This window comes from Neopsephotus bourkii, unplaced genomic scaffold (assembly GCF_033783945.1).
Source record: "Neopsephotus bourkii isolate Nb327-2 ecotype Australia unplaced genomic scaffold, CSIRO-AGI_Nbou_v1 NB_1820, whole genome shotgun sequence".
NCBI classification, from domain to species: Eukaryota; Metazoa; Chordata; class Aves; order Psittaciformes; family Psittacidae; genus Neopsephotus; species Neopsephotus bourkii.
In genome coordinates this window covers 12191362-12217876 of record NW_026902293.1, presented here as the reverse complement: position 1 = coordinate 12217876, position 26515 = coordinate 12191362, and the positions used below count along the sequence as shown (strand labels likewise).

Sequence of the window (26515 nt, the reverse complement as noted above, 5' to 3'; positions counted from 1 at the left end):
GTGCTGCTCTGAATCTGGGTACCAAATAACATCTGTCTCCTGGAGTTTACAGCACATGAATGCGTTTAAACAGACTTTATACATTTAGCCTTACTGTCTGTAGATACAATTGTCTGTTCTCACATCAATAGATAAATGTTTAAATTTGTTGCTTGGGAGTGAGGTATGCTGAAGGAAGGTGTGAGTTACAGAAGCTGGCCAAAGCTTCTTTCCTTCCTTCTTTCTCCCCACCTCCCCCCAGTGTATTTGACGGTGTGCTTGTACCCAGCACTATCCAATTGAAAATCTGTGTTCTCTAGCTACTCATTTTTGACTAAGGTTACTTAGGTGTGTGTTTATCTAAACACCATTAAACTGGGGGCAGACCTTTGCAGTTACTAACAGTATCATTATCCAGGCAGAAGCACAGAAACCGGTCCAGTTCAAACCAGTGAGAGACTTGTACATCCCAGTACCAAGGTACTCAGGATGCTGATGGACCAGTGGGAGCAGGAGGGAGCAGCTTTCCTTTTCCCCTCCTGGGCTGGGGTCTTTGCTTCAGCTCAACCACAAAAATACTTGGTCATCAGATGTGAGCCTGCATGGAGAGTTAGGCAAAATAAAATGGTTAAGGTTGAAGCCATTGCTTTTTCACCTCCCACTTTGTTTTGTTGGGTTGGGGACTTTTTGCTGGATTTCTGCTGCGGAAAGGTGGGATTTTGCCAGTTCTTGGTGTTGCAGTTCCAAAGGCCAGTGTTGTACTGCCAGCGCTCCATGTGCTGCTCTTTGTGAGCTAGGAACAGCAGTGAGGAGTCACACAAACGTCGTCCTTAGAGTTATTTAAAGAAAAAGGAGAGCCTTTTTAAATACGAAGCAAGGGTGCTGACGCACTTGGCTCTCCTAAGGAAAGCAGTCAGAGTTGGCGGAGGAGCCACAGATGGACACGTTGTGTAACAGCCTTGCTGGTCAAGGTTCATGCATCCCTTGTGACAGAGCATCCCTTCAGTGTGCCACAGAGCAGGCAGGGCAGGGGGCAGAGCGGGGCTATGGAAACCGTCAGTCTGAATCTGCCCTTCAGAAACTCCCTCCTAAAGCATGTGTTTTCATAGTATTTTGCTTGTGAAATGTCTTTTGGAGGTTATGGCACTACAGGTGCCTGCTTCGAAGTGTTTTATCATGCTCTGCATATTGCTGTTTATAGCTGAATACCTTTTGTTAGCAAATCCCAATTTTCAATCTCATACACAAGTGTGTGACTTGTGATTTTTTTTATAAGTTAATGAATCTCTTTCTAAGGTAGTCCGTTAAAGTGATGGACAAATATGCATCTGGTGTGTGGTTCTTTTAACTATAAGGTCCTATGCAGGAGTGTGAAAGATGAGATGTAGAACAAAAGAGTAATTTTGAATTATGTTTTTCTCATATTCTGTGTGCATGCATACATGCTCTTTCTCTCTCTCCCCATTTACTGCAGTTTAATTATGTACGTTGTCAAAACATGTGTAAAATTTCCAGGCATTGCAGTTAATGCACGCTCTGTGACAGGCTCTGTCCTGTATTTCTTCACCATTAGCAGTCATCCCTGAAGCACAGAAGTTTCACTTTCCTGTCCAAACTGTTTGTAATGAATGTTAACCTATTCAGTTGACCAAGTTTTGAGCCCCACAGTTCATAAAGTCCCAAGTCAAACAGTTCAGGGTCCTTTTCTTCCCCCCCCCGCCTCTCTTTCCCTTCCCTATGGAGTAATAACCTGAAGCACACTGGTACTTTTTGGGAAGTCTCTCTGTTGTCAGTGATCGGTAACTTTCTGATAATGCAATCCAGTGGGTGACTTGAACCTACGACTGCAACTGCAATGATCTGGGCTGTAGGAATATCATCTTCTTTCCCTGAAAAAAAAAAAAAGAGAGGTTTGGATAATTTACAAAACTTTTGCCATCATCATCAGGACACTACTGGTGGGATTGGGGGTTGGAAGGGAGAAAGGGGGGTTTTAAAGGTAGGAGGAGATGGGATGAGTAGTGCATCCAGGAGAACTTTCCTACCTACACCTTTTCCTTAATGTCGAGTTATATACAGACTTGCCTGGAGGTGAAATAAGGTAAAGGTTACGCTAAGCAAGCCGGGGAAATTGGTGAGGGGAAGAGAGTCAATGTTGTATGTGTGCAAGAAGAGACTGTTGATGGGAAGTAAGAGAGAAATAATATGATCTATCTATTCTGAAAAACCAAAAGAGAAGGGGCTGCAGTTAGGCTGTGCTCTCAGCTCCACTGGGGACTTGCAGCTACATTGCATTATTTTATGTCTGTTCTGAGATGTGCAAAGGAGATAGAATTAATTCAGTCCTTTTACTTTTTCTGGAGGAAGAAAAAAATAATCAGAAATTACAGATACAACTTACTCCTTAAATAAAAATGGTAAATTTCCAAAACCCAGTAGTGTCCTGCAGAGATAGTGTTTAGTTGCAGTGCTTGAGTTTGCAGAAAACTTAGTATATCTACAGGATAGTAATATAACCTGCCTCTGGAAGTGGTCATGTTCATATTAAAATCATATTAAAAAGTATCATATTAAAAGCTGCTGTGAGGTGCATTATGCTTTCAGATGGAGACTCATGGATAAGTAGCTCATTCTCTGTGAAAGCCACATCTCTTTTGTCTGAAGTAGCTAACATACTTGGGACCTCCCAGGAGAGCAGCAAGGAGGATGGATGTAGGAAAAGGCAGATACGCTAGGGGAAGTCCAGCATCAAGAAAAGGGAGTATAGGAAAACTGGGGCAGAGCATCACAAGGCAGAGGGGCTAAGAAAACAAACACAAATATATGTATTACCAAGAACAGAAAAAACTGGAGAAGAAGATGGACCTAGCACTAGCCAGAGGCTGGCAGTGTATGCTCAATTTCCCTTTGATACCACAGTTAAGGTTGTATCTTCTAATGAAAAAGGTTGAATTTAAGACAACACTAAAGCTGACAGTAGGTTTAAGCCAGATGCGTTTTTCTGCTACCACATATTACATCAGTTGTTTCATTCTTTTAAATGGAAAGCATTCAAGTAATTAAAAACAAATGAAAAAAACACCCATGGACTCACAGAGCAGGCTTACTATAGAGCACAATGAATGTTTAATGTTAAAAGCATCTTGGAAAAATATTTAGATCAGGACTACTTTTAAATATTCCTGATACCTCCCTTCAGTTTTAATCCATCTAAATTGACCATCTTGTATGTTTACAGTGTTTTATCAAAAACCCAAACAAGTTTCATAGGACTTCCTAGTCCATTTTTGTTAGCTGTAAACAAGTGATGAAGAGAATGGCAGTGGGCTCATATTGTTCATTGCAGGTAACTGAGCTATCCTTGTGAGCCAAATCAGAGATTTCAGCAGGAACAGGGAAACAACACTGCCCTTACAGACATGGATAAGATCATATCATAGAATCATAGAATAGTTAGGGTTGGAAAGGACCTCAAGACCATCAAGCTCCAACCCCCCTGCCATGGGCAGGGACACCTCGCTCTAAACCATATTACTCAAGGCCTCATCCAACCTGGCCGTGAACAGTGCCAGGGATGAAGCATTCACAACCTCCCTGGACAACCTATTCCAGTGCCTCACCACCCTAACAGGAAAGAATTTCCTCCTTATATCCAATCTAAACTTCCCCTGTTTCAGTTTTAACCCATTACCACTTGTCCTATCACTACAGTCCCTAATGAAGAGTCCATCCCCAGCATCCCTATAGACCCCCTTCAGATCCACAAGAGATGAACACAGATTGCAGGATGATCATGGAGATGGAAAAAAAAACCCATCTGAAGAGTTGTACTTGGGTGTTCTCCATGGAACATGTGTGAACAGGCAAAATAACTGTGAGCTAGCTATCCCAGGCACTGTTGTCAATGTAACCCTGCAGAACTAGTCCAAGAAGATGAAGATGTAGGGGAGGCAGGAGTGGAGAGAAGAAGATGGCCTAGCTCTGTGCCTTCTGTGTTCTGAAGCAGGTTTCTAATGGATTGAGAAGGACAAAAACTCAACCAGTTGTGAGGTGCACCGAAGTGCGAGTCTCCTGGTATGCTACAATAGCAAGGGTGACCTGGAAGATACTTTACAGTGCTGTGACCTATTGCCTATGTATGCAGTAGCAACAACAGTTTAATTTTTTGAAATTCCACTTTTTGGGATATAGTATCTCACCTTGGTGGGAAGCAGAGGGTAATCTCAGAGGAACTGGAAAGCTCAGAAAGACTGACATATAAATAGTAACAATAAACAGAAACTAACCCTGAGGGTCAGTTTTGAGACTGAGTTGATTTCAGCAAAGTGCTCACCATTTTGTTCACATTAGTAGTTGTACATAGCAAGAGGACGCCATGCTTGTGGCTCTTTGATTTGGTGAGAGGAAAACTCGTAGGCTTTTTCAAGAGGTTCATCAATGTATACTTTATTAGAAAAAAATAATATAAATATCAATAGTTACATATTGTTTTGAAGTAGACTTACAGCATCTTTTTAGAGGTAAATTGTGCTAAACAAGTTACCCATGTAGATGTGTTAGGACTGTATATAGGTATTGATATTATAAAACATAGTTTGGGAATGTTAGAATTAAATTCATACAAGGTGGGAATCACACTGTTTGCAATGGATAAGAGGAAAGAGGAATGAAGAGCAAACACTGTATTTAGTATTTTACTTGTATTTAGTATTTTACTTTGGAAAAAACATACCTGCTAAAAGGATATTTTCACCCAATCACTGGTATGTTTTAATTCTTCTCAAAAGTTAAGGAAGATTTACAAATAAAACAGTTCTGTAAAAGGCTCAGTGAGAGCATTCTGAAAAAGGGATATTAAGACATAGAAGTGTTTGGGTGGCTCTGACTGCAGGTTGGGTGAGGGTGGCAAAACGTGCTGCTCTTTGGCAGCAGGCTTTGTAGCAGGAACGCCAGCTACCTGGAGGCAAGGTAGCATCAGGAGGCATCAGCTGTCCTCTTAGCACATGACAGAGCTTCTTGTTACATTTGATGAGCTTGGACCTTTGGGTTTAGTTGGTTGGGTGTTTTTTTACTTTTCCACCTTCAGCCATTTTCAACATGACAACTTGTGTTGCACTGGGCTGCACAGGACCTCTTTGGGCAGTGTAGCAAGTGGTCCAGCCCTTTTCTCTGAGGATGGCATTGGAATTGTGAAATTTTCTCCTGCAGACAGTACCCCATCAAAGCAATCCCATTTATGAGAGGGAATATGCCTGTGAACAGGCTAGAACAATACCATCAGGCAAAGGCAGGAAGGGGATAACAGTAATATTTTGGATAATGTTTGGAATGTCTGTTGCTTCAGGGTGCTATTGAGACCTGGTTTGAAGAGACTGAATTATTTACTGCATCAGCAAGTGGCCTTTAAAGTAGAGGAGATGGAAGAGAATATACTCTCATAAAGTCTTCAAGGTTTGTGGGTGACCATAAGGGATAACCATTCTCTGCAAGGTTCTGTAACTCCTTTCTGAATTTAATTTTTGCCTTGCACTCATAATCTGTCAAGTGATTACCATTTATTTGATTGCTGTGTTTGAAGCAGGCGATTTCTGTGTCATATCCTACTTCAGCCTCTGTGGTTGCCTCGAGGGCTCTTTGCCAGATCAGTTCTCCTGATACGTCACAGCTGTTTGAAAAGTAAAAATTATTCATTGAATCAACGTTTTTAATATATAGAATAAATTGTTCTGCAGCTTATCTTCCAGTGTTCAATTCGGCTCGCTTAACTGTTCCTATTATGCAGAGCATTTGAAAACTATAGATTGTATCGCCAGCCAGTAATGAGAGCAGTGTTTTACTTACCCATCCTTGTCCTGCTCATCCCCCACACACTGTACCCTGTATCCTCTGGTTTTACATCACAGAGCAAGACCTTGAGTTCAGTCCTGTTCCCATTTGGGTAGGTTTGAAATTTCAATTGCTGTTAAGGAAGTCAGATGAGTTGCTTAAGAAGCAGTGATGAAAAAGCTGCTATGAAAAAGGCATTTTCCATCTGTTTTGCAGGCTTTGCCTTAAACTTTTCTGGGAGTCTTGGAGGGCAAAGAAGCTATTGCAGCCATTGGGCTGCAGAGAGGACAGCAGCAGCAGAGCACGTCCATGAGTTGTGTTTACACCAGACCACAGAAATCACAGTCATTTGGCATTCAGCTTGTTGCTGGTGCAGCTCTGCCAACACTCCCTGAAGGAGAGGTCTGGTGTGGTTGTAGCAGCCTACAGAGCAGCCAGGGACATCACTAGATTGTAACCCATAGGGAGGAGAGGGGCACTGGGAAAGGGTGCTGGCTTAGGAAGCCATCTGTCCAGGGGTTTGAGGAGGAGGCAGGGATGGCAGAGGGAGAGACAGGCTACAGCCCTGTATGGGAGAGCACATCAGCCAGCCTTTAGAATCTAAGTACTACGTTTTCTTGGTTTTCTAAATCTATAAAATGGTTGTGAAAATGAATTTATTATTATCCATCAAGTTTTAGTGCTTTTAGTGATAATGGCTGGAGAAATACCTGTTTTTACAGAGTCCTCTTTTTGTGGAGCAGTGAAAAGTAATGCGTGGACTGATGCAAATTAAAATAATAGACTTAGAGAATCACACTTGTATTACACATCCCTTTCTCTTCAGTTCTGTTAGAAGTATTTTCTGCTCCAGGATGCTGAGAACCACTCTGTGAATGTCTCCCATAGTCTCAGCTGATACGACTAATTTGCAGAGATTTTTTATTGTCTTTAAACCATTATGGTCCAGATCTGAAGTCAGTACCTGCATCACTGATGACTCTATGGTCTCTCCTTGGGCTCTAATGCACCAGCCAGACTTCCAAAGGTCCTTTGAATGAGCAAATTGCAAAATCTGTTGTCTTGGCCAGGAGGAGGTGGAGAGCTTCGAGGTGGCCTTTGATGCATTTTTCCTTTATAGTTCAAGTTTAGTTCTTCTTTAGTTCAGGTATATGTGGTTTTTAGAAGAAAATTTCCTGTATTTGTGTAATAAGGATTTTGATCACAATTAATTTCTAGCAACTGTTGGTATCCAAAAAAATTGCTTGTGTATAACAAGGACAGCAGAGACCGACAAAGAAAGGTCAGTTATTCTGTATGTGAATTAGTCTGCAAATACCACAAAGTGTGGAAAATGTTAATTTTCTGTTTCACTGCAATGAGCAAAGGCAGAAATCCCTAGCTTCTAATTAGTGCATTGTATCATTGTAGCTCAGTTCTCTCTTTAGATGTGTAAATAGTAATGGTTTCCTCAATACCACTTGGAGCAGCTCTGTTCTGCCTTGTCCACACTCACGCTGTGTTAGGGCAGCTCGGGAGCATAGGAGAGCACTTTCTATAGGATGAACCTCAGTGCTTTGAGTTAGAGGCTTCTGGTCAGCAGGTAAACTGAAAGCTTTTGAGTTGCTGGCAGGGAAAATACATTTGTCTGCATTTTAATTTGCTTAAAATAGACTTAGTTGTCCTTTTGAATAAGGTCAGTTTTATCAAAAGCACCTGCTACCACTATGAGTGTTTCTGCTCTAAGAATATTCTCTAGATGCCTTAAAATATGCCTCAGTAAAGTACTGACCTAAGTCTTTCCAGTAAGAAGACCTGCAGGCTTTCTGATCTAAGGCAGGCAAATAATAAAAAATAGACTAAAGACTTCAGAACTAGGAAAGAAAACTATGTATTTCTAAGGATTTTTTGAGAAACAGTTTAAAAAAAAAGTTACAACCATAGATGATGGCGTGGCTAATAGAATAAAATCAGAAGTGTGGTATGGGTGTGTCCAGGTGGGAATAATACTTAGAAGGGAGTCTGAAGGTGACGGTGGCCAGAGGAGGACCTGTGCTTCTTTCCCAAAGGGAGGACAGGAAGACATCCACTCACCAGGAGGTTGCTAGGAGGGAGGAATTGCATCAAGAGCTTTAACCATGGATTCAGTCCCATAAGGAAACACAGGTTCTAGAGTGAGTGTGCTGGCTGAGGAAACAGGACAGTGGGAGACTGGACGTTGTGTTGGTTTGGAGGTGCATGGCCTTAGAGTCATCTTGGATCCTCTTCTGCTCATCTTTTGAAGCTTAAACCCAGCTTTTCTTCACAGAGAGCTCAGACTGAGAAAGATGGGCTAGTTTCTTAAACGATTATAAAAAAAACAGTTAATTCATCAGTCAAACCAAGGAAGGGATTGGGGCAGAGTGAAGGTAGTAACCAAGTTTAATTAGAGCTTGGCTGTTAAAGCAAATGACAATTTTAAATGCCAGGCTAGCTAGGTTAGGGTGTTGCAGGGATCAAGCAAAACCATTCTCCCTGCTGAGGAAGCAGGGAGACATGAAGTTGAGAGACATGGAGTGGTGGTAGGTGATCTGTCTCCAGGGTTCGCTAACTTCTGCTGCTTATGCCTCAGCTATTTTGTTACAATTCAGCTATTGGCTTGGGTTTGGATTTACAAAGACTTGGAAATAAAGGATCCAGACGTGCTTGGTCTCACATGCAGACTGGGCTGACACAAATATATCTGTCTGGGAGTTGGGAGATGGCATTTTGAGCCTGGGGTATGGAACAGAGGAGATAATAATCTTCATAGCTGATGTAGTAGATGATCTTACAAGTGATTTAGATTTCATTACACCTTGTAACAGTATAAGCAACTTCAGTCTGCAGGAAGTCCCCTTAGCAATGGTGGATCAGATGGTTTGTGAATAGTCAGAATCAAGTAGGTTGGAAAAGACCTTTAACTTAAAGTCCAGCCGTTACCCCAGGACTGCCAAGTCCACCACTAAACCATGTCACTAAGGGCCCATCTGCATGGTTTGTGAACACTTCCAGGATGTGTAACAAACAAGTTGTTCTCCCCTCTGAGTGCAAGTACTGTTGAACAGCTGTGTACAGGTTCAGCTTTCCAGCAAAGAAGGCTGGAAAAGACTGGAGCAGTCTTAAGGCATCAACTTTCATGTGATGCTGACTAAATGCAGATGGCTTAAGTGGCTCCTGTCTTTAGTTTTATGCTTTGCCTCTGCCTTGAACGCTGCTGGTGCTGCAGTGGTGCTGGCTGAGTGATACATGAAGTATGTAAACATACATATTTCATATGTCACATATTTATGAGCCGAACTGTAAAAATGTGTTTGGGAGCAGTTGCCTAAGCCAGCTCTTGTAGCTGCTGAAATTCTTGTGGCTGGGAAGTACGAGCAGAGCATTCATTATTTGCTGGATGCAGCTGAGGAGCAGCAAGTAGTAAAAGTTACTGTGATTCAAAATGGGCAGAGGAAAAGCCCAAAGCTTTATTTACTTGGCTTTTCCATATTAAAAATCTGTTAAGTTGGATCAAGTAGAAAAAAGCGTTCCAGTAACTGCAAGAGTGTGCTTTAGCACGGCTAGAAATGGCAGGGATTGTCATGATTCTTCCTGTCCTTTGCCAGCCTGTGAAGACTTTCATTTTGGGAGCGGGTGCCAGTGCTGCAGTTATGGGGTATTATTGACAAAACTATTTGGAGCAAAGTTTAGTTTTTCAGAGCAGCAGTCTTGAGTCATGGTAGAGGGGGAAAAACCATCAGTACAGAAGAGCTAGAAGAAGGTAAAATTACAGACTCCTTGGAGGAACTTTGGAATTAGCTCTAGGTCTGTACTCTGACGTCTTGACACTAACTTCGCAAATGCTTACAACTGCTGTAGTGTGATTTTGCAGCTCCACAGAGCCCTGGCCAGGAGGGTGTTGGTCCTGTTGCCACACACACATAAGAGCTTTCTTGGAAAGATGATTGCAAACCCTAGGAATCAGCTTCTCCAGCACATCAGGAACCTGTGGTCATTTTGTCCCCATACGTTGCAGAAGAGCAGATATTAGTGCCTCATCCACAGCTGGATAAGGGAGAAGGAACAGTTGGTGTAGTCTTGCAGGAGTGCGCTACAGAGCAGCTGAATCCTTCTCACAGTGGATTTTCATACGGGATATTAGGTAATTGGAAAATGATCTGGCAGCGTTGATCTCTAAGAAATGCAGCATCTCTGTGTCATCCCTGAGGAAAGGTCTTCTGAGCCCAGAGGAATTTAGCATTCTGAGAGAAATACTCTGCAGGTGACAGGACCTGATAGGTGACACATTCAGGTATTAGCTGATTACAGCAGATACCCAAGACCTTTCCAGTACTTGATGATGACCATATGGCTGCTGTGCTTTTTTGCAAAACACTTGGCTGAAGGAAAGGAGGGTTTCTATGGATATAATTAGAATGCAGCAGGAACCATCATCAGTGTTTCAGTTCCAGGCACTGATGTGTTGCAGAAGACAGTCATGAGAGCTAAGCTGTTGTGCAGCATGGAATATTCATTGTATCTGCATGGGTCCTTGCAGCAGCCAGATAGCAGCTGTGAACCATTTCATGGACAAATTCAAGGTTTGTTTGCTAAAATATCAAGAGGCTTTGACTGTTGAAGTTTGCAGTTAATGAGCTTTCCATCAGGTGGGTGAAATGGGATTCTGGAAAGGGGACTACAGCCAGCACGTCCTAATCCTCTTGGTGACTTATCGATCAACAGCCGATAGAAGACATCAGGTAGCTGAACACTTCTCATATTGGGCTATATAGACAGAACCTGATAGGTTAAATAGAACTCCTGGAAAGCCACAGAGGAAATTTTAGAAACCCCTCAATGCAGAATAGAGGGAGGGAAAGCATTCTTTTGTAAGAACAAATTTAGTTTGATCTCTAGTAAAGAGAAGATGGTCTTGGATAATCAGTCATATGTCTGAAAGCAAACGTTTGTAAGAAGCTATCTACTTTGATTCCAGTGTTCCACAAGGGTAGAGAGCAAAAGTTTGCTGAAACTAGTGGATTTAGTAGTTTTATTTTGGTATGTTCCCTCTTCAGAAATTGTACACTCCCTATGCCTTCTTCTCTGACTTAGAGCTGGGTCCCAGCAAGACCAAGCTAGGGCAGCGATGGGTTCCTCTCTTTCCACCATCCTGCTAGCTGAGGTGCCCATTACACCTGCAAAAAAACCCTTCTCTCTGTCTCTATTTATTTTAATTCCCCTGTGTGGGTTTTCTGCCACTTTGATAGTTATTTTAAATAATTGGTTTATAATCTGACCAGGGAAAATTAGGATCAGCCTTTCAGAGAGTACGAGAAGGTTATTAGTGTTAAGCAGAAGCAACAAAATAAAAATTGCATCCCTTAGCTCCAGTTCATAGTTCTTCCTCACCACAGTGTAGTGTATGCTGTTAATTCTACTAGTAATCTTACCTGGTTTTGCATCTTTATGTCTTCATCCAGTAATTGAAAAACAACCCTGAATTACACACTTAGCTCTAAGGATGTGAATAGCTGGAATTCCGAAGTAAAAAAAAAAAGGGGGGGGGAGCAGAGTTGACCTTATAGGGAGATGTATTCTCTTTAGCACTGCTTTTCCTATTTACCTTGAGCTAGTTTGCTTAAAGTAGCCACTTGCTATGCTCAGGTTGCCAGAAGACAAAACCTTTGAGAACTCTGCTTGGTGGCTTACTTTTGCTACTGTACTGTTCTGGCTTAGGGTTTGGGCTGGTGTTAAAAAGAAAAAACAATCACCACTTAGAAAAAGTTAAATATTTGCTAATGTGTTTCCTGCGCCCCATTCACTGTGTTTCAGAAAATCATCTGAAGAACTGGACATGGATAAAGTAACAGCAGCCATGGTACTCACCAGTTTATCCACCAGCCCCTTGGTCCGCAGCCCTCCTGTCCGACCCAACGGTAAGCCTGCAGAGCTGGGCAGAGCAGGGGCTGCAGGGAGGGTGCCAGGGCTCTGTAGTGGGGGCTTGTTCCCAGCAGCTTTAGCTGTGGTGGAGGCCAGAGGGTGAGTGGCTGTCTTCTGGCAATCCCCATGTATGCTGAGGCCCATACTGAGCTGTGCTCCAACCTAGTCAAGGTCTTCGGTGCAGCATTAGAAGAAATAAGAAGAAGCCTTTTCTGTAACTATAGAGCCGCTCTAGTTTATGAAATGGTAGATGCCCCATTTCATAAGTGAGAGACGAGTGCTGCAGAAAGTCTCCTGAACAATCTGAAGTGCTAATTTTTCCAACAGTTTATTTGCAATTGCACATAGAAAATCATAGAATCATAGCATGGTTGGAAGGGACCTTAAAGATCATCCAGTTCCAACCTCCTGCCGTGGCCAGAAGCACCTTCCACTAGACCAGGTTGATCAAGGCCCCATCAGCCTGGCCTTGAATACTACCAGGGATGGGTCATCCACAGCTTCTTTGGGCAACCTGTTCCAGTGCCTCACCACCCTCACAGTAAAGAACTTCTTCCTTATATCCAATCTAAACTTTCCCTGTTTAAATTTTAACCCCTTACCCCTTGTCCTATCACTGTAGTCCCTAATGAAGAGTCCCTCCCCAGCATCCTTATAGCCCCCCATTCAGATACTGGAAGGCTGCTATGAGGTCTCCACGCAGCCTTCTCTTCTCCAGGCTGAACAGCCCCAACTTTCTCAGCCGATCTTCATATGGGAGGTGCTCCTGATCATCCCTGTGGCCCTCCTCTGGACTTGTTCCAACAGTTCCATGTCCTTTTTATGTTGAGGACACCAGAACTGCACACAATACTCCAAGTGAGGTCTCACAAGAGCAGAGTAGAGGGGCAGGATCACCTCCTTCGACCTGCTGGTCACACTCCTTTTGATACAGCCCAGGATACGGTTGGCTTTCTGGGCTGCAAGCGCACACTGCCGGCTCATGTTCAGTTTCTCATTGACCAGCACCCCCAAGTCCTTCTCCACAGGGCTGCTCTGAATCTCTTCTCTGCCCATCCTGTAGCTGTGCCTGGGATTACTCCAACCCAGGTGTAGGACCTTCCACTTGGCATGGTTAAACTTCATGAGGTTGGCATCAGCCCACCTCACAAGCGTGTCAAGGTCCTTCTGGATGGCATTCCTTCCCTCCAGCGTATCAACCAAACCGCACAGCTTGGTGTCATTGGCAAACTTGCTGAGGGCGCACTCAATCCCACTGTCCATGTCAGCGATGAAGATGTTAAACAAGACCAGTCCCAACACTGATCCCTGGGGGACACCACTCGTTACTGGTCTCCAGCTGGACATTGAGCCATTGACCACAACTCTTTGTGTGCGGCCATCCAGCCAGTTCTTCATCCACCGAGTGGTCCATCCATCAAATTGATGTCTCTCCAATTTAGAGACAAGGATCTTGTGTGGGACAGTGTCGAACGCTTTGCACAAGTCCAGGTAGATGACATCAGCTGCTCTACCCCTGTCCATCAGTTCCATAGCCCCATCATAGAAGGCCACCAAATTGGTCAAGCAGGATTTCCCCTTAGTGAAGCCATGCTGGCTGTCACCAAGCACCTTGTTGATTTTCATGTGCCTTAGCATGCCTTCCAGGAGAATCTGCTCCAAGATTTTGCCAGGCACAGAGATGAGACTAACTGGTCTGGAATTCCCTGGGTCATCCATTTTCCCCTTCTTGAAAATGGGGGTTATATTTCCCTTTTTCCAGTGGTTGGGAACTTCACCTGACTGCAGTGATTTTTCAAATACGATGGAGAGTGGCTTAGCAACTTCATTTGCCAGCTCCTTCAGGACCCACGGATGGATTTCATCAGGTCCCATGGACTTGTGCACGTTCAGGTTTTTAATATGGTCTTGAACCAGATCCTCTCCTACAGTGGGGCCAAGGTCTTCATTCTCACAGTCCCTGCATCTGCCTTCCAAGACTTGGGTGGTGCGGTCAGAGCCTTTGCCAGTGAAAACCGAAGCAAAGATGTCATTAAGACCCTCAGCCTTCTTCAAATCCGGGGTAGCCAGTTCTTCTGATAGCTTCCGGAGGGCGCCTACGTTGTCCCTAGTCTGTCTTTTATTCACAATGTACCTATAAAATCCCTTCCTGTTATCTTTCACATCCCTAGCCAAGTTTAATTCTAACTGGGCCTTAGCTTTCCTAACCTGGTCCCTAGCTTCCCAGACAGTATCCCTGTACTCTTCCCAGGCCACCTGTTCTTGCTTCCACCTTTTATAAGCCTATTTTTCCTTCAAATTTTCCTCAGCAGCTCCTTATCCATCCAAGGCGGTCTCCTGGCCCTCCTGCTGCACTTCCTTGTAATCAGGACGCAACACTCCTGAGCCTGTAGCAGGTAACCCTTGAATATCAGCCAAGAGTCTTGGGCCCCCCTGCCCTCTAGGGCTATATCCCATGGAACCTTAGTAAGCAGGTTCCTGAAGAGGCCAGAGTCTGCTCTCTTGAAGCCTAGGGCAGTGAGCTTGCTGCACGCTCTTCTCACTGTCCTGAGGATCTCAATCTCGACCATCTCGTGATCACTGCATCCAAGGGTGCCCTGGAGCGTCACATTTCCAATGAGCCCTTCCCTGTTGGTGAGCACAAGGTCAATTATGGATCACATCCATAATTTCTTAAAGGACTACTCATGGTATAGCAGAAGATACACAAAAATAAATCTAAAAAGTTAGTGGTAATAATGTGGTTGGTAATCAAATATAACAAATCTGTGCAAGCCTGGCTGGAGTTACAAAAAATGTTTAAAAGCGTTATATATAATCATAGAATAGAATCATAGAATATTTTAAGGAATAGTTTAAATTAGGATGTCCTTGTTAGTGTGTCTCAGTATTGTGTGACTCTTGCTTTTCTTACTCACATGTAACTCTTAAGTAGACACTATATGCCCTCCAACTGTAAATAATCAGAGGACTTTAAGGAATACTTACAGATACAAGTTAATAGGGAAGTAGTGTTTACAGTTCTTCATGGAAGCAGGGGCAATCCAGTGAGTAGTGTTCTTACAAGGTATTCATACCAAATGTCCCAGTTTTAAAGATTTTTAAACAAATTGTGTGGTTTTTCCATTTCCACAAAACATTTAGCTTGAATTATAGCCATGAACACCCACGGCTCCTGTTTGTGTGCTTTCCAGTGCTGAAAACAAGAAGTATTTAAGGAGTGCCACTGCTCGGAGGAGCCCTGGGAAGCTTCCAGCAGTGACATCCCCAGTGACCATCCTGCCTCAGGGTTGGAGGTTGCCAGCCCAGTGGGAAGGCCAGTGGAAGGGTAAAACAAACCTGTTCTCCAGCTGCTCTGCCCATAGCCAGAGCCACAGATAGATAAAGGTGGATCTGTGCTGATGTGCCAGGCAGGGATCTGGAGTGACAGAGGCATGCACATGTCCCATGTTGCGTCTTTGTTCAGAGGGAGCTGCTCTGCTGTGGGGCAAGGCAGTATCTGCCACTGTAGACAGTTTGAGCAGACGACACTTGTCAGGAGCAGCAGTGCACATTAGCTAGCAGCTGTTGGTTGGAAAGATGTTCCAAACAAGTCCTTTTGAATTGGTAATAGGTAAATGATAGCTGTTAACTGCCTTTGATACTTCTTCATGCAGTCTGAGTGCTCTTTGATATGTCTTCACACAGCTTGTCTGTTTCTCTGAATCTGGGAAGACTAGCCTGAAAAAGTAATACATGTGTTTTCAGTAGTTGCAGGCAAGATTTTGAAGCTGTTTCTGGGCACATTCTCCCTAAATATCCTGAGTGAAGACTTAATAAAATACTTAAAGTGTAAAGATTTGATAATTTAAAGCTCATGTGGTGTTGCAAGGGTAGGCTCTGATCTTAGTAATATGAGCTACAAATGCACTAATGATTAATTCTGTCTACGTCCTTTTCTAAAAAGGGGCAGTAAGTAGCAGTGAAATTAAAGGAATTATTTGTTTAAACAAATGGAATTTTGCCTGAAAGTATAAAGAGATAACATTAGCGTATAGTATTAAAGTCTGATCTGTGCTGGAATTACTGGGGATGATCACCCATGTAAACTGTATCAGAGTTTGGCCCTTGTTTCCCTGCAGCTGAGTAATATTTGGTCTGGTTCTCTTTCACGCAACTCCAGCAAAGTGAAAAGAGCCCCCAAATAAGAGTAAGTTACATTTCTTTATATTTTAAATTTATTTACATTGACAGATTTGTTAGTATTAATAAGAACCAGTGTTTGTTTTTTCCTGTTGTCAGCCGTATTCAGTCTTTTGTTGTACTACTTTAAACATATTCTTGATTTACATCTCTTTCTCAGTAAGTTGAGGAGGAGCTGTAAACCCTGAGAGTATGAAATATCACCATAAATATGTCAGAAGGTAGTAGTTGAAGGAGTGCTGTTTCCTTTGCTTTTCTGAAGAAATGGACCTTTTAACCTAGGCTAAGGTCACAAGTTGATACCAGATGTACTGCTTGGCTTTGGCACAAGACTCGAGTACAAATACTTACAAAAACAAAACCCACCTCCATTACAGTCACATGAATGCTGTAATCATGAAACAAAGCATGACATTTTCATGTGTTAACTCAGTAGGTACCAGAAATATTTATGTCCTTTTCCAAAGTGGAATTTGGGAGGGCAGGAGAAGAGCGTATTTATGCTCTGTGTAAGTATGGGGCCATTTTTATGCATGTGTTTAAGTGATGGAGCACTGTGTTCTGTTTTGTGAGCAGCTGATGTTAATGATTAAGGGTTTAATCCAAAATCAACTGAATTAAGAGAAAGAAAAAAAAAATCATTGGTTTTGGGTTAAGTGTTTAGTAGCAGGTGGTAGAAATTACTTTCTTGCTGATGTCATGAGTTAAATTTGTCTGTAAGAAACTGAGAAGGAATGAAGGAGTGACTTCTGCAGAACTCTTCAAGGCAGGTGCTGGCTTGAAGACTCCTGTCTCACACTTCAATAATGTTTCACAAAGAGATGATATTTGCCTGCCAACTCCAAAGTCAGGTATTGCACAATATGGTGTCATTGGGAAAAGTTTCCAATGCCTGAGTTGGGGAGAAGCTGCACCTAAACCATCCTTGCCACATGTGCCCGAGCCCTGTAAGAACCCAAAGCTTCAGGCAGAGCCACCTGTGGTTGCACTTCTGGACATGTTCAAGCCATGCCTTTCTGAGCTGATGATCTACATAATCCTTTCCTGGCAAAACCCCTTTAGAGATTGGGAGGAGTGACATGCAAATGTTACTGTCACCCACCATGTTGTAGAGTAGCATGTTAGTTGAAGAGTCTGCTTGCCACCTAATGTCAGGGGAATGACTGCGTGGAGAAGGGGGTTCCTCCAGCAAGTAGGTGTGGAGGTGATCCAGCATCTGTGCCTCCTACTTCTGAAACCACTTTCTTAATGATGCACCTGTATGAAGGCAAAGGGGTATCCATGAAAGGATACCTTCCACCTCATTTAGACATTCAAGTTATACAGAGGTGTGTGCAATGGGCGATTATGAGATAACAGAGTGTTAATTATGGTTTTCTTTGGTGTCTACTGGGGTGTTGTATCATGTTTTTGCAGATCTACTTAGTGCCCTCAGGCTCAGATTGTATGTCCCCTTCCCAGGGGATCTCCTGTTGTCCATGCAGTGGCTTAGAGCTTGCTCTGATGCCCCACCAGAGCCCTAAGTTTCTGTTGAAAGTTGAGGATGTATTTGAATGTTTTTCCTTGATGGTGCATGCATTATCTGACTCCTTAGTGCAGTTTATGCTCCAGAACAGGCTATTTTTCCAAACCCAGCATTTCTTTTGGGGAGAATGTTGCTTGGTTTTAGTTTTGTTGTTTCACTTCTTATGAAAGATCAAGTGTGGAATATATAATTTATATGAAGTAGAACAGATGTGGTTCTCCTCTCTACTTCCAACACTTTTGCTTTTCTTTATTGAATATACAGTTAATTACCAATATGGCATCTAAGCGTAAGTTAAGAGTTTCTTAGCCCTAACACATACTGTTCTAATGATGGCTGTTGTTGTCCTTGACAGAATCCCTAAATGGATCTTGGAAGGAAGGAGGATTTGTGCCTTCTAGTACCAGCAGCAGTGGATACTGGAGCTGGAATGCTCCCAGTGACCAGTCCAACCCATCCACCCCATCTCCACCTCTGTCAGCTGATAGCTTCAAAGCTTTTCGGACACCTTCCCAGACAGATGATGGTATTGACGAAGCCGAAACAAGCAACCTTCTCTTTGATGAACCCATTCCTAGGAAGAGAAAGGTAAGCCTCATATTAAATTCCATACCCATGGGCAGGTAGGGTGTTGGCAGACTTATTTTGCTGTGAGAAGGGAACCAGTCACCCTAACAACTCTGTATTTGTGTCCCTCATGGCATCCAGTTAGTGTAGATACTTGATTTAGTCACTCCATCTTATTCAGCCTTGTCACCTTCTGCACACATGGTGCCATCAATACCACATACTTGCTGGCAGATGGTGAGGTTGTACAGATGGATCCTCCTGTTCAGAAAACACTAGAGTGATTTCCAGGTATTGCCTCTGGCCATCCAAGGGATTTCTGTCCTGTTTTGGCAAATTCTTTGTATGCAGGATGCAACAGGCAGCCTTTACATGTTAATGTTATCACAAAAACGGGATATGGCCTTAATATTTCTTGTTCCCTGGACGTGCTGTTTGTCTGATAGCATGTCAGATACCTTAATACTGTGAAGCTTCCTCTGCACAAATGTATGGAGTGGAAAAAGGAAAGAGGTCAAACCTGACGGCTTTTGATACTGGTCAAGTTTATCCTTGGTAGGAGTGCAAAAGCAGACTAAATAAACCACAGCATAAAAAAAGGCCAAAACTAACCCCAAAAAGAACTGTTCTGCTAGCAAGCAAGCTTCTCTCAAAGAAAAAGAAAACAAAAAGATGGCACTAGTCCAAGTTTCCTTCCCTCCCAACACAACAGGACAGATTTTACATAGCAAGATGCAAAAGGGCTTTTTGTAAGGAGATAAAGCAGAGAATTTATTCTCCTTAGTGACTGTTTTTGGCTCAGTCTGAGGCAGTTAATTGCTTCATCACCAACAGGAAGAAGTTTTAGTGATTGTTTAAACCTGTTCGGATTCATCCTTCTGCTCCAGAAGTTGCTTGTTTGCTGACCCACAGTGTTCTGCCCTTGTCTGTGGAAGAGGGGTGGGAAATGTTTGTATTCCTTGCTAAAGAGGAAAAAAAACTCTTTTGGAGGACATTTTCTTATAATTAATTATAAGTTAGAGCTGATTGTTAAACTAAAGAGATGATTCTGGGGGGTGTTGAGACAGGAGGAGTAGGAATGCAGAAGTGTGCCGGTTTGCCTCATACTTCTCAGTTAAAAGTTCAGCTTGCTAGCATCACTTACTGCTCAGCTGTGATGAGACAGATGGGTTTGCAGCTGCCATCTTTATTGTTTTCTAAGTTGTCTTATAATATTTCTATTTATGTCGCCACCACAGATCTTTTACACTATCTGTTCTGGTTGGCAGGGATTTTGCTCTGTGTGCAAAAGTTTGAATTAGATAAATAATGACATTACCTGCCAAACTTTGTTTTATAAATGAACTGTGTTTCCTGCAGGTTTTTTTATTCTGGCCCCAGCATGGTACTTCATCTGAGTACAGCTTTGCACCTTTAGAAGCTGAAATAAAAATGTTCAGGTTATTTCTTCTTCAGGGCTGCAAAAATCATCAGGAGTAAAACTGGAAATAGAGCAATTGATAACCTCACTTTTCCTCATTAAAGTTTCTTCCATTTCATGTTTGGAAAATGTTGTGTTTGCAGGCACTTCCCGTGAAGAAATTCGTTTGCTTGGAAGTTTCCACTAATGTAGTTGTTCCTCACCAAAGCATTTGTGTTCCAGTGTTTTCTTAAATAAAACCTTAAGCCGGTTTAGGCAATTTTTGGACTAGTCAGAAATGAAAGCATGGTTTATGTTCTGTATTTCTACTGAGTGAGATTTCGTTTGGTTACATTAAAATACATGGGGTTTTGCAGACTCGTAGCACTGACAGTAAAACCAGAAACACAGTGCAGCTAGGAGACAGGCTTTGCCTTCAAACTGGAGATGGATGTTAAGCTGTTCTGTGTTCATAAAGATGCACATGGTGTTCACAAAGTGATATGGGAATTCTCAAGATGTAAATGATAAGCATAGTCTTCATCTTGTCCCTGTGGCTGGTGGTTCATTGTAAGGTTTTGAGATGATGATAGTATTTAGTATCATATTATAAAAGTAAGAAATGTATTTATGAAGATTGCTGGATATATTATATTTAGGAAAAAAAAAAAAGAGTCCTGTATCTATTTGAATGACACTTGTATTGTTAGATTAAAAAATTACAGAGGGGATTTACGTGTAACTTACTCCAGAGTAGAAGGTTTTCATACAAACAGTATGATCAGGTGCCTCAAATCTTAAAGCCTTTAGCGTCCGTACTTCCAAAGAGATGTTAGACTGCCAGGAAACAATGAGAACATGCTGCTACAGTCAGCTTAAAGTCCATCAGCTGAGATTTGTTAGAATTATTTTCTTACCATCATCTTTCTAGCAAATGCTGAAACTACCGTGCGGTTCCAATGGTCCAAAGTATCCAAACTGAAAAACTTTTGTTCAAGACACAGTGAAGCCATGTATTTAACTCTTCAGGATGTGCTTGTTCTCTCCTTGTTTTTCTCAATTGAGCATTATATGAAAATGTTCATTTAATCTTACATGTAACTAAAAGTATAAGACAGTAATACAATATTTTGAAGCTCTTCCTCTTTTTTCTTTAATAATGTGTTCTGTAATAATAGAGAAAATTATTTTTGAGGAGTAAAAATTATTATATATTTTCTTAAAATTCATAAAGTAGGTTTGATTTTGTGGTAGAAGTAGCTTTAAAAAAAATCTGTACAGTTCTGCAACATCTCTGTTGTTTGTTACCACATACTGGGCTTTAAATTGAGACTGGTTTTCTCTAGAGTCCTCAAAATATTGGAGATGGGGCTGCTTACATCCTTGTTGGCTGTGCTCTGAATCAGTGATAACTCGGTTTAGGCCAATGAAGTTATATTAAATAATATGAGAAGAATATTAAAATTACATTATACATGTATTCTGTTTAAAATGTTGAACACTGCCAGATGGCTTCTCATTCTCTTGTCCAAGTAAAGGTCACAGCAGCTTCTGAATGATATCAGAGCAGGTTTTGCCAACTCATGGGTGAATATTGTCACAGCAGAAGCTACAGTTTCCTGGCACAGTATTTTTTACGTCTTGCAAAATTCACAAGCAGAAATATTCATAAGAGTTTGCTTTAGGAAGGTCTTAATTTAAGAAGATGCTTTGCATGAAGTGAGACGTCCTCATCAGCTGTTCTTTGAAAGGCTCCAAGGAAGTGTTGGAAGTTTTTATATCATCTGCCTCCTTTAGTGGGAAGACAGAAACTGGAACTTGCAAATCAAAACGCTGTGCCAAAGAGTAGAGAGAGCTGAAGTTTTCTCACAAGCTGCTCCTGCAGCTTTTCACTGGGATTCTGCTGAGTTCAGTAGGATGAACAGAGACTCTTACATCATTACAGATTTGGAATTAGGGACTCTGAACCTTCACAGTGTTTTGTAACTGTGTATCCGTTTGGGGTGGGTTTGGGTTCTGTTCTATATTCCATACAACTAACGTTGCTTTACTCGTAATTTTCAGAACTCCATGAAGGTGATGTTCAAATGCCTGTGGAAAAACTGCGGGAAGGTACTGAGCACAGCTGCAGGGATTCAGAAACACATACGGACCATTCACCTTGGGTAAGAAAGCAGTCTCTTCAGAAAGATTTGATACAGAAGGGGAGAAGTCGCACTTGGCTGGGGAGATGATCTAGACTGCCCTTGGCTATTCTGTCTCAGATCCCTAGGTTCCTGAGGAAATTGTGGAGTAGTGCATCACGGTGAGCAAGAGCTTATTCTAAAGCGAGGCACTTTCTTTCCTGAACTTTTGTGGCCTTTGCTAGATCACATACAGCTCTAAGTCACTGCACTGCCTTAATAATGGCCGCACAACTCAGTGGCATTTACTGTGTATCAAGTGCACCTCTCTGCACGTCATGTCCAGGCTGATGTGGTGTGAAAAACAGCAAGTTTCAGGGTCTTGCACTAATACTTTCCAGTCTTGTTTCACATCAGATCAGGTGCTTGAGCTAGTTCTGGGTCAAATACTGAAAAAAACCTCCAACCAAGCCACCTAAGAAACACAAGGAAAAGAAACTGAATTGCTATTCTCTGTGTGTGTTACTTGTACTAGGCACAAAAGCAGACAACTCTTATATGACACAAGCTTGTTTCAGAGCTTTAGTTTGCAACTGAAATCTCCAGTGCAGTTTGCTGAGTGACCTAGCTGTCTCATCTATATTTACAGTGGGGATTCATGGTCTTCAGCTGTTAGGTATGTGTAAATGCATCTCTGTTGTGTAGTCTGTTACACAGTGCTTACAACTTAAAGTGACCATGAGGAAGTAGTCTGGTGCAGAGCTCAGGAGAGTCTTGCAAAGGGCATAGTAATTGCTGATGTGATCTGAAGAGTGAAGTAATTAAAAACACAAAATGTCTCTCAAAATGGCGTTATGGGTGTTGCTTTGTCCTGTGTATTATGGGGAGAGCCTTTTTTGGGCACAGAATATGGAGAAGTAAACAGCAGAACTTCTCTGGAATTTAGTTTGTAACTGCCTGAAAGAGGAGTTTTGGTGAATGTGACTGCAGTTTGATGTATGGTACTTCTGGTTGAGGCTTTCAAATTGGTGAACACGTGCTCTCTCAACAAGTTCTGCTGGGTAAGGTGGTGAGAGGACCACAGACAGAGGTATCGGAGTAAGCAGGCTGAACAAATGGTTAGGCGCTGATTTTGTGGTGCATGCCTGGAAAAGGAGAGGCCCAGTGTTTAGCCATGATATGGACATGCAGCTTGGAGGATTTTTAGGGCTCTCAGATTTCCCATATGGAAGATTCAGGAGAAAATACAGATGTATGAGCTGTGAGTTACCTCTGTATAGCCGGTGGATTATTAATGTGCTAGGAGAGTGGTTTGTTTTGAACTTCAAAATTTACATGTAGCCTACTGGGAGCTATTGCTTCTAGCACTTGCACTCAAATACACAGCAGATAGTGCCAGGGATGCAGGGGCAATTAAACCTTTTGCATTTCCTCCGTCAGTAATTCTGCTTCTGGAGAGCAGGACCAGAAAGTCTTGCGCTGGCAAGTAAACCGATATATGTCCCTTTTCTGCCTGTGTCTGAAGGAGTTGCATGGTGAGACTGCTAGCAGCTTCTTCTGTTATGCCAGGAAGGTTATGGTGAACCACAGCCATGACTATATGTGGTTTAATTAAGTAACCTATGATAAGGTTACATACTGTTTGCTATAACATTAGTGAAATATATCTTGTCCATGTTTTTTATCTTTTCCTGTCCTTCTGTGACTGCTTGGTCTTTCTGAAGTCAAAGTACACTGAGATTCTTGTTAACTTCGATAGTTAGGAATGAGAAGCTGATACTCAAGCTGAAGCTTAGAAGTTAAACATCTGCTTCAAGGTCAAAAAGTTAGTCATGAAGAACACAGAGGGGAAAAAATCTAATTCTTCTTTCCCTTCAGACGAGATGATTTTCTCCTCCTCTTCCCCTTTCCTGCAGTCAGATTGCTGATAAAGTAGGTAGTGTTGAAACTGGGAATAGTAATTTATTGCCAGTATGAATATATTTGCTCATGTATCTAGATCTTAAAATTTACCCTTTGGTTCTTGCTTTCATTTAATCAGTCTTTCATTCTTTGTCTTGATACAGACGTGTAGGAGAGTCTGACTACAGTGATGGAGAGGAGGATTTTTACTACACAGAAATCAGGCTCAATACAGACTCAGTAGCTGATGGCTTAAGCAGTCTTTCCCCAGTCTCTCCATCTTTAGCATCTCCTCCTGCCTTTCCCACCCAAGATGCAATCCGTCCCGAAACTTCCTGTGCCAAAACCGAGACTAAATTGATGACACCTCTGAGCCGCTCAGCTCCTACCAACCTCTACCTCGTACACACGGACCATGCTTACCAGGTAATGGCAGTGAGAACGAACTCAGCTGATTACACTAATGCCATTAATGCATGAAGAAATGTCAGATCACAGTGTTTGGAATTTAAAAAGCCAAGTCTAGTTTTAGGTCAAAAATTTGAAAGGTTGAAAGGTTTTTGGGGCAGTTCAAGAGGTTTGTCTCATTTAAATTTAGATGTCTGCTTCTGAGCTAGTTGTTTGTGCTCCCACCATAGCCAGTGGGTATGGGGGTGCTATTTATCCAGCCACACTCAGATGCATACTTAAGGCTGAGAAGAGCTGCTCTGTGTATGTCATTGCGTACCTCAGTTAATTCTTCACTGACGATAAGGAGAGCCCAAGGTGACGTGCTCAGATGTGGTGTCCTGCATTGTAAAATGTCTCAGTCAGCTGAATCCCTCCCTGAGTCTTCATTTCAGCTCTGCTTGTACTGTTGGCAAGTACCCAAGTGATGCCAGGAAATTAGTTTCCTTTATTTGTACAGTGTGAAATGTCAGTTTTCATATGTGAAGCAGGGCAGGATGAATGAAAAGGCATATATGGTATCCTCCTACTCTTAGAGCTAATGCTTTGCAAATGGCAAAAATCCAATCAGATTCAAAACCTGTTATTCCCAAAACTTCCAAGTTCAGACAGAAAACATTAATTTTAAAAGTGCACTAAAACCTGACATGTTTTCATCTGGATACCATATGAGAAAAGACAAATAAAGGCTTTGAAGTAGTGGGGTCTGTGACCTGTGTATGCACTGGAGAACTGGACTCTGTTAAATATATCAGAAGGACTAATTCTTTATATACAGCATTGTACAGTTGAAACCTTTTTGTTGTGTGTCTGAAGCAGACTCACTAAAAAAGGCACCACAGAGAGGGAACCACACAGAACACTCAGGGTTGTTTCAGGCTCTCTTGCATGGCAGAAAGCATGGGTAGAAGCTTGGCATCTCAGGTGGGAGCTACATGAGGTATCACATCAACCTGGGGACTGATCAAGCCAGCTAGGAGAAAGACTTTAAGTCTGCCTTAAGCCCTGCAAGTCTAAGCTGCTGAGAAGAGTCTTACTTTATTTGGGATGTGCAGTAGCAACAGTCTCCCCTGCAACTTGGAGGCTCACTTGATTCTTTTTTATAAGCACCCTTTGAGTAAAGCACTTGTGTAAGGAAATTGTAGTTCAAATAGGACTTAATGGACTAGAAGAGAAGGTGATAACAGCGTCTTTCATACCACCACATTTCCCGCAGTTTGCTTGCTGGGGTGAACCATGTGCAGAATTTCAAAACTTTTTTTTACTTCTTGTATTATCCGTATCAAACCTGAAAATATCAAATGGGAATGTAGTGGTGAAGGTCACATCTCATGGGAATGAGAGCATGAAAGTGGCGATTACTTCATTGGGAGTGAAAAGGCAAAATTCACAGCTCAATGAACTCAAATAAAGGAGGCTGAATAATGTTAACAGGAATCCCAGTATTCCTGTTAAAAAAGGGGAAAAAAAAAATGCAGAACCTGAAGCTGGGTCACAAGCATCCAAACCAGATCTGTTAACTGCTGTTTGCTGTACGACATGAGAATGTCCTATCTCTAGTAAGAAGTATAAAGGGAAAGCGAGCAGGCATGTCCTGACTCTCTTCTCTGACCCACTTCTATGGAGGAGGAAGGATTAATGAAGAAAATGTGGAAAGTACAGCAAATGAGGTGAACTGCAATGGAGGAACCCCAAAGAAAGATTATGCGAGAACAGTAACATCTTCTTTGAACAAGGTAGCTTTGTAAACAATGAGGCAGTACAGAAGAACAAATCCCTGTGGATTTGAGGAGAGCATTTTATCTTACAACATCTAAGCAGTATTTTTTAGGGTAGAGATTAAATGTAGTGTTGGGGAAACAGCTGGGGAGTCAGGGAGAACAGCAGTGAGTTATTTTGAAGGAGCTATTGAATGTTATTAGTGGAGCTGAATAAAAAGCTGTTTTGGTGCCTGATCTCATTTTCATTAAATCAACTTCTGAGACATCAACAGTACAAAGATATGTATATATTATGCTTACATGACTGGGTGATCTTAACATTAGGGTTTTGATGCAATTTAATGGCAGAACATGAAACCCCACCTGGAGTACTGCTTTCAGCTCTGGGGCCCCCAGTAGAAGAAGGATGTGGACCTGTCAAAGAAGGTCCAGAGGAGGCCATGAAGATGATCGGAGAGCTCTAGCACCTCTGCTGTGGCCACTGACAGAGTTGTGCTTGTTCAGCTTGGAGAAGAAAAGGCTCTGGAGAGACCTTACAGCTGCCTTCCAGTACCTGAATGAGGTCTACAGAAAATCTGGAGGGGGACTTTTTACAATGGTGTATAGTGATAGGACAAGGGGGAATGGCTTTAAACTGGAAGAGTGTAGGTCTAGATCAGATACAAGGAAGAAATTCTTTACTGTGAGGGTGGTGGGGCACTGGAATTGTAACTGCCCCATCTCTGAAAGTTGTTGGCCAAGTTGGATGAAGCTTTGAGCAACCTGCTCTGGTGGAAGGTGTCACTGCCCATGGCTGGAGTGTTGGAACTAGATGATTTTTAAGGTCCCTTCCAACCTAAGCTGTTCTATGATTCTGTGATAATGAGATTTTCTGCTATAAACTGTGGTGGTTAGAAAATGATGTGAGGAGGAAACTGATGTTCAT

At 42.3% G+C, this 26515-nt stretch overlaps 1 protein-coding gene across 1 annotated transcript in view; it reads left to right on the top strand.

Annotated features, from left to right (window-relative positions):
• The window catches only part of ZNF704 (zinc finger protein 704), an 86885-nt gene that overhangs the window by 48376 nt on the left and 11994 nt on the right, over positions 1-26515 (top strand). Inside the window, exons 3-6 of the mRNA XM_061342928.1 lie at positions 11617-11720; positions 17787-18019; positions 21462-21562; positions 23587-23848. Coding sequence (XP_061198912.1) covers positions 11617-11720; positions 17787-18019; positions 21462-21562; positions 23587-23848 — 700 coding nt within the window. The remainder of the gene's footprint in view (positions 1-11616; positions 11721-17786; positions 18020-21461; positions 21563-23586; positions 23849-26515) is intronic.